Source organism: Biomphalaria glabrata, chromosome 11, assembly GCF_947242115.1.
Source record: "Biomphalaria glabrata chromosome 11, xgBioGlab47.1, whole genome shotgun sequence".
NCBI classification, from domain to species: Eukaryota; Metazoa; Mollusca; class Gastropoda; family Planorbidae; genus Biomphalaria; species Biomphalaria glabrata.
Genome location: NC_074721.1, coordinates 24,959,004 through 24,971,999, shown reverse-complemented (window position 1 = coordinate 24,971,999; position 12,996 = coordinate 24,959,004). Strand labels below are relative to the sequence as shown.

The 12,996-nt window shown below is 34.4% G+C and overlaps 1 protein-coding gene across 3 annotated transcripts in view; it reads left to right on the top strand.

The window, feature by feature from the left end:
* Positions 1-414: 414 nt before the first annotated feature.
* Positions 415-12,996, top strand: part of LOC106070903 (ubiquitin-conjugating enzyme E2 Z-like) — a 32,659-nt gene continuing 20,077 nt past the window's right edge. Inside the window, exons 1-2 of one of the 3 annotated variants that reach the window (XM_013230897.2) lie at positions 415-526; positions 8,514-8,772. In XM_013230897.2, coding sequence (XP_013086351.2) covers positions 8,522-8,772 — 251 coding nt within the window. In that variant the 5' untranslated portion in view covers positions 415-526; positions 8,514-8,521. Of the gene's footprint in view, positions 527-569; positions 743-813; positions 920-8,513; positions 8,773-12,996 lie in introns of those variants that run through there. The other 2 variants (XM_056004144.1, XM_056004145.1) reach the window with 2 other exon arrangements.

The window sequence follows — 12,996 nt, the reverse complement described above, 5'->3', positions numbered from 1 at the left end:
ATAACACAAGAAAACGTGTTCAGGCATCTGAGACTTGCTGTTGTCGCTTTTTTTTTTTAAGTTGTCTTAAATCACGAAAAAGTTCTTCAGACGCACGTATTATAGGAAGCAGTCCTTGACATATACTCACCATCTGAAAATGGTTTGCCTTTTTGTGCTATTTCTAATGGCCGCAAATCTTGCCAGATTAGCATTAGGCCTAGTTGTAGATTGCTTCTAGCTTTGAGAAGATCATTCGCTTCTAACTCATTTACTTGAAACAACAAACTATACGTCGCAGACAAAGCACTTGGTGAAGATGCGTTTCGTCTTGCTTCGAATTAAAACCTACATAGAAACACCCGACGACGGCGTCATTCAAGAGCTTCCGATGGACTGACGACAGTGACGACGTGTGTAATGGGGGAAGTAATGCTGCCTAATCCTCGTTGAACAATTCAGAACTATTTTAAAAAATGTTTCGATAAATAAATAATATTTGCGTATGGAACTAATGAGCCGCAGCTTCACATCCAAAGAGCCGCATGTGAGTCACAGGTTGCGGACCCCGAATCTTGTCTCAGTAATGAGCGGAAGTTCAAACGCTAATCAAAACAAACAAAAATGCAATGATAATAATATTATATCTAGATCTAGATCTACATCTAACATAGACTCTCCCTATCTAGAGTAGATCTATTCTAGATCTATATAAATTATATACAGTGAATTAGAATCTACTTTGATCTAGATCTATAAAGTGGTAAATTACGAAATTTTTAGATCTAGATGATACTAGATCTATTTATGATTATCGACTTATCATTTATCTAGATGAATGATTTTTTAAAATTTAATGTGAATGAGTTCAATGAGTCTGACTAATCATGAATTATTGAATAACTCATACTCACTGTCTGATTCAATCTAGGCATCTAGGGTATTAGTTTACTAGTTACTAGTAATATAGAGTAGTTTATGCTATTCGGACACCTATCTCTATCTATAGTCTATAGACTATAGGACTATAGACTATAGATAGGCCCAAATTTGAAACTTTGACTTTGACAGCGCATTATTTTAGGGAGAATAAGGATGACTACTTATATTTTGTACTCCTAACCTAGAATATAAAATTATATTTGTTATTATATTTAAGAGGTCAAAGAGGCCGTGTGTTTTCATTTAATTTGGACAAATTTGACCCACATTATTTGATTCTGGACTCCATAATTTATTTCCGACAGTCTCTATATTTAGGCATCAATAAACTCAGATTTTAATTCTTTATGACTTTATTACTTTATTAACATAAACTAAATTTTAAGATCCCCAGGCATAGCCCCTCACGTTAAGATGTTTTAGTATTATGCATAAATACGAACACAAAAAGTAAAAATATGAACACACTTTTTCTACCTAAATTAGGTCACTGGGATAGTGACTTCTATACCGACTTTTAGACTTATTTTATGTTTGCATGATTAGATGTGTGTTGAATGTTTGTGTTTTTTGTTTATTAATTTAATAAATTTCTAATACAGATGATATATTGTAGTATAGTACAATTAGGATAGCCATTCTTGCCTAAATAGCTGAATCCTCTATATTCTCTCTCTATAAATCTAGGTCTAGATCTATCTAGTAGGTCTAGATCTAGAATCTAGGCATTTAACTTCATTCAATGTACCAAGCTCACTCCAAACATTTGCCCATTTATTCTCTATTAAAAAAAAATAACAACAAACTGGCTGTCCAAAATAAATTTTGGTAAGAACATCGTAATTTAATTCGGACACCCTATTAATTTTTTTTGTATGAAATCAGACAACTTTACTTATGAATCAAATAAATCAACTTCAAAAGCAGAATAAATATTGCCGGGCTCATTAGTATAGACTTAGCCAATCAAAAAATATAGTCTTAACCCTTGGAAGAGGTAAAGTTATCCGGGTAACATAGGAAAAAACAACAACCTGACTAACAAATTTGAAATTCGTTTTTCTTACATAAAAAGGCAGCTAAATGGAAGGAAATTGGGTCAGAATCATTGGAAAATGGACAAGCACATTATACAGCGCGCTAGTTTTATAATAAATATTAAAAGAATTATTTAATGACCACAAAAATCAGCGAATGTCCGAATTAAATAAACTACTATAGTAATAAGTGCAATATTACTATTATTACGAAATAGAGTATATACTAGACTATATAATATAGAGTAGTTTATTTAATCCGGACATTACATGAATTCGGACTATCTGTTTTTGTGGTCATTAAATCTTTATTTTGATATTTAAAGGGAAACTCTGATGGTTTTGACAATTTTTGATATAATATGTGTTTGGATTTACAGATAATGAATATATTATTATTTTTTTTTATTTGCAATAATAACTTAGATTCTAGTAATTAATGTTTTTCTGGTGTAATTTATCTGCGCATCCAAAACGGTCAGATTTTCACCAGATTTCTATGTGACGTCACACAAATCTATTAATTTAATCTATTGACTTACTGAATAACGGAAAACCATACAGTAAAGTTTACATTCTCGTAAAAGAAATATATCTTAGTCTTGTAAGCAACGAAAAAAATGCGTGTTAAAAGTAGATTTATATGCTTGACTAACCACGGCAGTGTGTATTTTCTCGCCTGACCACTCAACACGCAACAAACACTATCGCTTGGTTGTCTTGTCATGACTGACTACACATAGTCTAGACTAGCCTTACACTTACCAGTTTGTTAGAATCAGTGAGACACACGATATATTTACTTCTTGAGACAGGGAGAGGCTTAGATGAAAATGTTACTTTTTTTCACGAGTTGGTTATCCTACTGCTTTTTGGTATATATATATATGTATAAATGGACTAGGCCGTCACTAAGCCTAAGAGCCTGAAAGCTACTGTAAGTAAGAAGCGATATGATTGGTTAAATCTAGTTTCCCTTTTAGTATTGTTGAGGGAAGTGACGTTTGCCTAACCTAAAAACTAAATCTCATAGAACTCCATTTTTTTTTGCGATGTCAAGAATCTACTGTCTAATTTATTAAATATAAATGTTTCTAAGAATTTAAATAAAAAGTGATAAATGTTTACTATAACAACTTTTTACGCAGAATTTAAATATGTCAATAACTCAAATTTGAAAAAAACATCGGAGTTTCCCTTTAATATGAAACTATAATGTGCTTGTCCATTTTCCAATGATTCTGACCCAATTTCCTTCCATTTAGTTGTCTTTTTATGTAAGAAAAAAAAATTTCAAATGTCTAAGTCAGGTTGTTGTTTTTCCTATAAAGATGTTACCCAGATGACTTTACCTAATGATGAGCAAAAGTTAACTAAAAAGTTGGAAACTTTTAGTTCTACTAAAAAAAAATTAATAAATGCCATTGTTTATCTAAAGAAAAAAGTTTAGTTAAAATTGTAGTTTAATTATTTTTTTTAGTTACTAACTAGAAAGTTTAATTAAAATTTGTACAACTTTTCAACAAGTGGTCAGAGTTGAAATGCACATCCCTGTTTTCTGGTCATGTGATATCAATAACTTTGATTATCAAAAAAATGATGCAGATAACAACTATTTATAATAAAGTCAGTCTGTATTTGAAGAGGGTAAAGTAAGATGCTGGTAGAAGTTATGGGAGTATATATTAGCAATTCAAAGTAGCAGTATCATTATAAAATGTTGTAAAATATTTTTTGCCAAAAGCTTCTATGCAATATTATGAATGGGGTTGTTCCGAATTTTTTTTTGAGCCACGTGGTGGTGTTTAATTTTTGTTTATAGTGGGAATCTGATTCAAAAGCGAGTTCAATATTTAGTGGTTTTAACCAATTCATTTGCGGCAAACAATAATTTTTTAACTGCAGGAATATCAAGTACACCCTTTTTTTGGCAAAAATTTTTTTACATTTTATAATACTGCTACTTTCAGTTGCAAATATTTACTCCCATAAATTCTACCAGTATCTTACTTTACCCTCTTAAAATGCAGACTGACTAAATAGTTGCCCATCACTACAACCTGGTCAGCTAGACATACACATGTGTACTGTACATGTGTAGTCAATGATACAAGACTACCCTGCATTTTTTTCATTATCCGTTATGCAATAGTGTTTAATTTGCTTAATGTGGAGTGGTCAGACAAGAAAATAACACACTGGCATGGCTAGTTAAGCATGTTCGTAGATATATCTTTACACTAAAATAGCTACACACCTCCCTGTAAATAGACAGTGTGTCTGACTGATTTTAACAACCTGACCAGATAGACATACATTTGTAGGCCTATAGCAGGCATGTCAAACTCATTAAGGTGTATGGGCCACATAAACACTTACTATGACCTGAGGGGCCACAGCAAAACATCTGTTGCAAAACAGCCTACTAGTTTTATGTAAAATAGAAACAATACAATAGAATACAATAATTAATAGCATACCTGTTCCTATGCTAAATTTGTAGTACTAATTTAATTTAAAATTACTATGATTTCGCATAATTTTCTTTCTCCTGATGCTTGACATCTTTTCTGGAATACAAGTTTATTAATTGTCTGGTTGAAGTTTGTTTGCCACTGACACTTTCATCACATCATGACAAATTTTGATCAGATAATCTCGAACGGTGAGATGTTCTTGTAGCTTTCATTATGGAAACGAAAAGAACCTGCTCACAGAGATCAGTGCTTGCAAATATAGCTAGAATTCTGGCTGCAAATTTCCGCAATTCAACGTACCTTTCACATAAATAACTGTAAAATTTTGGCACAGCCACTTCTATATACTTTGATTTCAACATAAGATCTGACTGCTACTCTATCAGCTCTAGTTGCACATTACCAGCAGCATTTTCAGAAGCAAATGAGAATGGAAATACAAACAATGAAACTTTTTGCTCGTATGAAACGAAGTCACGAAAACTGTTATTGAAAGCATCTACTAACGATTCCATGTATAGGATATATTTAATCTATTTATTTAATTTTTTTAGTTCTTGACACGTTGAGAAGTGAACAAGATTTTCTCTTCATATTTGGTTTATCCACAGTCGTAATTTTGCTTGAAAGCACTTCACATGATCACACGCAGTTGTGACAATTTTGTCTTTACTTTGAAGTTTTTCAGGTGACCAGTGAGTACAACTGCAAATGCCAAATCCTGAAGCCATTCGTCAGTTTGGAAATGTTTAACAGGTTCACCTTTCATGTTCAGAAACACAATTTCCTCAGTGCAAAAAATCTCTTCAATACTTCATGACAGGAGAGCCAGTGGAATTCTGTGTAGAAGGGAACACAATCAAATTCATGTCCAATGTCATCCAGAAACATTGAAAATTGGTGATGATTTAAACCACGGGCACAAATAAAATTGAGAGCGACTGAAAACGGTCTTATGACATGCTGGAACTGTAATTGCTTTGCGCAGAATGTTTCTTGGTGAAAATGAGCAGATTTTAAAATTAACATCAGCCTCTCTCTTTTTCACAAGTAGCTTTGCATCAAAACCATTTCATTTCATGATTGGTACGCCATCCGTTGTTAGACTAGCTAGCTTTACAAAGATAAATTGTACTGCAATATCACCTCCTGTAATTTCTCAAAAACATCCTTGCTTGTTGTGGCGTTATGCATAGAACAGAGCTCAAGTAGTTTCTAATGTATCTCAAAATTCCTTTCAAAGGCCCTTATGAATATAGCCAATTGTGCTACACCCGTTACATCGGTCGACTCATCGAGAGCCAATGAAAATAATTCCAAATCAACTATTTTGTTCTTTAATTGTTCACGCAAGCTTACTGACATGTCATTTATTCTATCTGCCACAGTGTTTCTAGTTAACGCTATTTCTTTGAATGCTTTCGCCTTTTCTGGACAAATTAATTCCGCAGCTTTAACGACACACTCCTTCATAAAATCACATTCACTAAATGATTAGCTATTTGCTGGCAATTGAGTTTGACAATATGTAGCTGGCTTTCTTGGCAGACTCACTCTCGTTGTTCAGTTTAACAAATACTATTTTTCAATTTTCAATTAAAGTAGCTTGTAATGTTTTATTTCCCAGCGTAATAGTTTAACATTGTTTTGAAAATTTTTTAGGTGGCTAAGCGGGCAGCTTGCAAAGTTGTTGTGGGCCGCATGCAGCCCCCAAACGCCGTGTTTGACATGCCTGGCCTATAGTGTATGCCTACTGAGTGTGCAGTCCATAATAACAAGACCACTCTGTTTTTTTTTCCCTTGCGCGTTTAACGGTTATGCAATAGTGTTAGTTGTATTTTTAGTGGTCAGACAAGAATATAGCACATCAGCATGGTTAGTCAAGCATGTATTTTACACTATAAAATAGTTATACATGTCAAATGTTTCTTAAAACTCCAACGATTTCATTTCTATTTCTTTGGTTACTAGATCTAAATTTGAAATTCTAAATCTATGTTTTGTAATGAGATTCTAAACTTTACTGGTTTTCCTTTATATAATAAGTTTTATTAATATAATTTAAAAAAAAAGAGTACCATTCAGGGCAAAAATACAAGCAAACATATTTATTTAGACATATTTTTTTTTATTTTATTGTGCATTAACGTTTATGTAAGAAGCATATTCCTTATTACTGATTTATTATGGATAAATATTTCTACATTTTATTTTATTGTGCATTAACGTTTATGTAAGAAGCATATTTCTTATTACTGATTTATTATGGATAAATATTTCTACAATGTTAAAAGAATAAGATCGAACCGTAGGTATGCAGTCGGATGATTATATCTCTAAAGGTCTAGCTGAACACCCCCACCACTATATTTTGAAATTCATGATAAACTTTTAGTTTAACTACTTTATTTTAGTTGAAACTAGTTTTAGTTTAACTTTTAAAAGTTAGTTAGTTCCCATCACTAACTTTACCTCTTCCTAGGGTTAAGGCTAGATTTTTTGATTGGCTTAGTCTATGCTAATGAGCCCGGCAATATTTATTCTGTTTTTGGAGCTGATTTATTTGATTCATAAGCCAAGTTGTTTGATTCCATACAAAAAAAAAAATTAATAGGGTGTTTTTATTAAATTACAATTTTCTTACCAAAATTTATTTCTGACAGCCAGTTTTGGACATCAATGTTAATGAAATGATATTATATTTTTTTGTTTTTTTTTTGTTTTTTTATAGAGAATAAATGAGCAAATGTTTGGAGTGAGCTTGGTACATTGAATGAAGTTAAATGCCTAGATCTAGACCTGCTATATAGATCTAGATTTATATAGAGAGAATATAGAGGATTCAGATATTTAGGCAAGAATAGCTATCCTAACATGTACTTTACTACAAAAGATCATCTGTATTAGAAATTTATTAAATTAATAAACAAAAAACACAAACAAGATCATAGTGCTTAGGCTTATGTTTTTACCCTGAAAAAAAATAGTGCAGCATTTTTCTTACATGATTGATACAGTACTATGTGCTGCTGCTTACTATGCTAAATTTTCTCATTACAAGCGCCACTACATGATTAAAATCTTTTTCTTAAAAACAAGATTTTTTTCCAATTCCTTTTCTAGGTTATGCTTTTTTAAAAAAAATTTTTGTAAGACACAATTATTGACACTGATTAATTATATTATAAATGTTACTTATGTATTTTATTTTTTAAAGATTGAACAAACATTTTAGTAGAAAGTGTAAATTTTTAAAAAGAATTTAGTATCTTAGATATTTTTTATTTAAAAAAAAAAGATTTTTTTTGCCAAGGGAAAGAACTTGGAACCATAAGAAAACATATAATTGGTCTTGGTAGTGAAAACTGTTACTGTTATCTATATTGTCTTGTTTGATGAAAGCAGGCAGAGCAATGTTGTTTTTTCAATCCATTAGTGCTACCAGAACTGACAGGCCAAACAAGTGTAGGATGGAGAGGGTGTGCAAAAGGAAAATCAAAATTAAAAAGGAACTTAACGTTAATATATATATATATATATATATATATATATATATATATATATATATATATATATATATATATATATATATGGAAAAGAATTGCACATTTACAGCCACATATTTCAATGCTGTAATATTTATTTCCCTTTATCAATATTAAACAAAATTAATTAATTACCACTAATTAATTAGTTACTTGTTAATTTATTTATTGATTCATATTTTTTTTTAGGGACAAAGAATAATTGTGTAAAGTTTTAACTTGATTTGAGAATGGGAAGTGAGAGAAATAACATGCTCAAACTCTATACCAGACAGATGGTGTGAGTTGATAGAAGCTTTCCAAAAATATTAATAGTGACTAGCTGTGTAAAAGAGATGTCTGCTAGTATAAGTGAGTCATATACCTGTATTCCATATTTCCTAAAAGGTTATTTCGATTTGTTTTTAACTATTGGCATTATACAATAGTATGGTGGTCAATAAAAGTATCCACATACTTAATCAATACAAACAATGTTTTTGAAAACATTTCATACCTCTACTTTATTTCATTTCTAAATTTATTCATTCTAGATCATAAGATGTCTGACAAAGCTATTTCAGGTGTAGATGGAAAAACACAAATAAATTCAAGCAACTCCCTACAAACAGAAAATTCTAATAATTCAGAAAATAATCTGAGCAGCTTAGAGCTTTTAGAAAGTGGAAGTGAAGCAGCAGTGAATATTGGTGCTGTACCAGACTTTTTAAGTGCCAAATGGGATCCTGATGATCCAACTGATACAGAAGTTACAAGTCCACCATCACCTTCTTGTATCAGGCGCATTAAAAAGTAAGAATTGATGATCGCTTTATTAACCCTAATTGTCTTCTTTAATGGGGGGCTGTTCCAGTTGTTTCCATTTTCTTAGATTTAATAAAGATTATTTTGTTACCTTTCTTGTTGAAATTGTCTATATATTTGCTCTGCTGGATTTTCGGTAAATGTTTGATTTTTTAAAATAATTTGTATACACTCTGTCTGTTCTAGTTTCTTTCATTTTCTTAATATTTTTTTTTCATCTGTTTGGTATTAAACCAGCATTTATTATTATGTTTGACGATTAACTTTTTATAGAGCCTAAAAATGCTATTGTATGATTACATTTATTAGCTTACAAAGTAAAAATGCAGCTGATTTAATTTTTATTTTATTTGGATACTTCGATGTAATATTCCATTTAAATTAATCAAATACGATGAAACATAAATTAACTCAAATAAAAACATGGAGACTAGCACCAATGAATAACAAAACCACTTCAATTGAAAACAAATTTAAAAGTCTGTAGGAAAGCTATACAATAATGACAGGAAACAAAAGGTAAATATTTTCCACCTTTGATGCTTAAGGCGGATCTTTAAATAAGGTCGCAAGATAAAATAACCAATTAGGAAGTGCTGCGAAAAGCAGGGTGCCAGGACATCCACTGTGTTATCAGCAGCAGACGCATTGGCTGGCATGGCCACGTTCATAGAATGTCAGAAAGCTTACTTCCACAAGACATTCAGTATGGTGATCTAACAGAAGGCAGGAGAGCCGCTGGTCGTCCACTTTTACAGTATACGGATGTATGCAAACGCGACATGAGGCTCTTTAAAATCAATACTAGCAGATGGGAAAAAGTGGCACTGGATAGATCTACATGGATAGTGAGCACAAAAGGAAGGGTGCCGGATTGCAGATGCCATACACAACAGAAGTAGAAAGAATGGTGAAAGTACAACGGCGCCTGGTGATTATATATGCCCAACCTGTGACCGCAGCTGTGTATTAAGGATTGGCTCCTTTAGTCACACAATAAGTTGCAAAAGGAAAACATCATCTCTGGAGATGTAAAATACCACAGAATGCTTTTCTATTCATTGCTTTAGTCTATGAACGGCATATTGATCAGTAAGTCTCATTTATATGTTCCCTTCCATTTTTACCCTAATTAGGTCTTGATTGTTAAACTGTACATCTATATCTACATCTATCTTTGTATCACTCACAACTTAAGATTGCTCACTTTTCTATAAATGTTCTATAAATGAACCTGAGGGCAGGTCTCGGAGCTTCATTCATTTTAATCTGGCTTGTTTGTACAAAAAGGATATAGGGATTTATAATTTCAATTGATTATGTAAACAAACATATTCTTTGGTCCACCTTACAAAAGTCTCTCAGGCCCCTCCTTTTCAAGATCAGTTGCATCTACCCCCCCCCCCCCCCATTATGTTTTCTAAGTTGTCCCCCCCCCCCAACTCCCCAATATGTTTCCTTTCATTCTTAGTGTGCTCTTTCACAACACTTCTTGTCTCTGACACTTTTTGGACTTGAAGAATTCCATTCCTCGCTTTAAAAAGTCGGCCGCATAAGTTGCATGGGTAGATTTGATCAGTTGCAGATATGCCTGCTTCTTCTCTCAGTTTTTTGTTGGTTCGGTGCTCTTTCACCCTGGCCACTCTTCTTGCTTCATATCTTGAGACTTCCAGACTCACAGCTTCATGCTATGAGGAGCGATCGAGAGCTAGTGCTTCCCAGCCGTGAATGTCGATATCGCATTCCTCGAAGGAACTCTTGAGAATGTCTTTATAGCGCTTGTATTGACCTCCCTGGGAGCGCTCTCCTGCACACAACTCCCCGTACAGAAGTCGTTTGGGAACGCGATTGTCTAGCATGCTGACTAGCATGTCCCGCCCATCAAAGTTGGAACCTTTTTACTGTTGCACTGATACTGTTCATGTTCGACAGCTTTAAGATTTCTGTGCCTGGTATGTAGTCGGACCAACGCACCTTATGGATACTCCTTAGACAGTGTAGATAGAAGGAGTTTAACTTTTTGGTGTGGCGGGACTATAGGATCCAAGACTCGATGCATATAAGAGTGATGGGAGAGCTACAGCACTGTAGACTTTCAGTTTTGTGGATAAGCTGAGTCCTCTCCATTGCCACACTTGTCCTTGAAGTCTGCCAAAAGCAGCCCTGGCACGAGCAACACGGAAGTTTACCTCATCATCTAGGCTGACGTGTGCTGATATACTGCTTCCCAGATAGACAAACGTTTTGACGTTTGTTAATTTCTGGCCATCTATGAGAATGTCTGGTTCGTTTACATATTTATTTTGAGGAGGTTGGTGCAGCACTTCTGACTTATTTACATTTTTTTAGGCCAAAATTTTGGCAGGCGTATCGAAGAGGGAAGGCTCTTTTAAAGGTCTTCATCGTTTGCGGCATTTAGGGCAGTCATCTGCAAATAGCAGGTCTCTGATGCTGTCGTAGTTTACTTTGGTCCTTGTCTTTAGTCTTTGAGCGTTGAATAAACTTGCATCAGTTTGATATCGTATACCAACTCTAATGCTTTCTGTGCAAAGGCATCTTTCAGCATGGCGGTGAAAATTATGCTCACAGCCCTTCTTTACGCCACTTGAGACAGGAAAAGGTTTGTTTTGGACTCTTGCTTGCATGTCATCATGGAATTGGCTCATTATTGTTATGAATTGATCCTGGCAGCCGAATTTGGACATGATTTGCCAAAGGCCTTCACGACTGGAGGCGCGGTGGCTGAGCTGTAAAGCGCTTGGCTTCCGAACCGGGGAGCGGGGTTCAAATCCTGGTGAAGACTGGGATTTTTAATTTCGGGATCTTCGGGCGCCTCTGAGTCCACCCAGCTCTATTGGGTACCTGACATTAGTTAGGGAAAAGTAAAGGCGGTTGGTCGTTGTGCTGGCCACATGACACCCTAGTTAACCATAGGTAACAGAAACAGATGACCTTTACATCATCTGCCCTATAGACCACAAGGTCTGAAAGGGAAAATTTACTTTTTTACTTCACGACTGCCATTATCAAAAGCTTTAGTCAAATCTATGAATGCAGTATAGAGATTTGAAGTTTGCTCTACATTTCTCTTGGAGTTGGCGGACTGCAAAGATCATGTCAACAGTGCCTCTACCCTGCCTGAAGCCGAATTGACTCTCCGGAAGTAGGCCAGTTTCTTGATGAAGTTGTAGTCTGTTTACTAGCACCCTAGCCAGAATCTTGCCAGCAATGCATAGAAGGGATATGCCACGATGGTTATCGCATAACTTTCTATTTCCCTTTCTCTTGTAGAGGTGAATGATGGAGGCGTCTTTGAACTCTTGTGGTAGTTTCTTTGTTCCCATATTATCTGGTAGATTTCTGTTAGTTTAGCTGTCACCTCTGAACTGGTGAGTGAGTATATTTCAGCAGGAATGGAGTCTAGTTACCTTACCAGTTGAGAGGTTGGATATTGCATTCATTACTTCATTGAGCCGGGGAGGGTCAGCAAGTGAATGGTTTATTGGGACTTGTTCCAGGCGTGCAATGGCTTGATGGAAGTTAAGGACGGTACTGAAGTGTTCAGCCCAGCGAACAAGTATATATCCTCGTCTGTGAGAAGTTTGTTTCCATCAGCACTGAATATGGGGGATCAGATATTTTGCTGAGGACCATAAAAAGCTTTGATTGAATTGAAAAACATTTTTGCATTTTTACTGTCAGCATAGGACTGGATTTCTTCTGCTTTTTTGTTAAACCATGACTCCTTCATGAGTCTCAGACCTCTCCTTTGGCATTAGTGTAGTGTTCTCTGGTTTTGGGGGCAAGCTGGATTACACAGAAAGGCCTTAAAGCAATGTTATTTGTGTGTTATAAGCTGTTCAATTTACACATTGTTTTCGTCAAACCAATCTTGGTGCATGTGTTTTGGCTGACAGAAGACGCTACTGGCCAAAGAGTACACAGAATCCTTTAGTTTATTCCAGCTGTTTTCCACATCCTTGTTCATGTGCAGGATTTTAATTTCACTGTCTAGTTTGTTGATGAGCTCTTGCTTGATATCTGAGTTTGTGAACTTACCAACATCTAGGCACTTTGCATGCTTGCAAGTGAAGTCTCTCTATATAAGCCTTTAGTAAATCAACATGCAATATTTTGGAGCTTCCAAGAGAGTTAAAAATTGATTGTCTCAACAAGGCACCTACATTAACTTGAAGATCATTTGGTGATAAT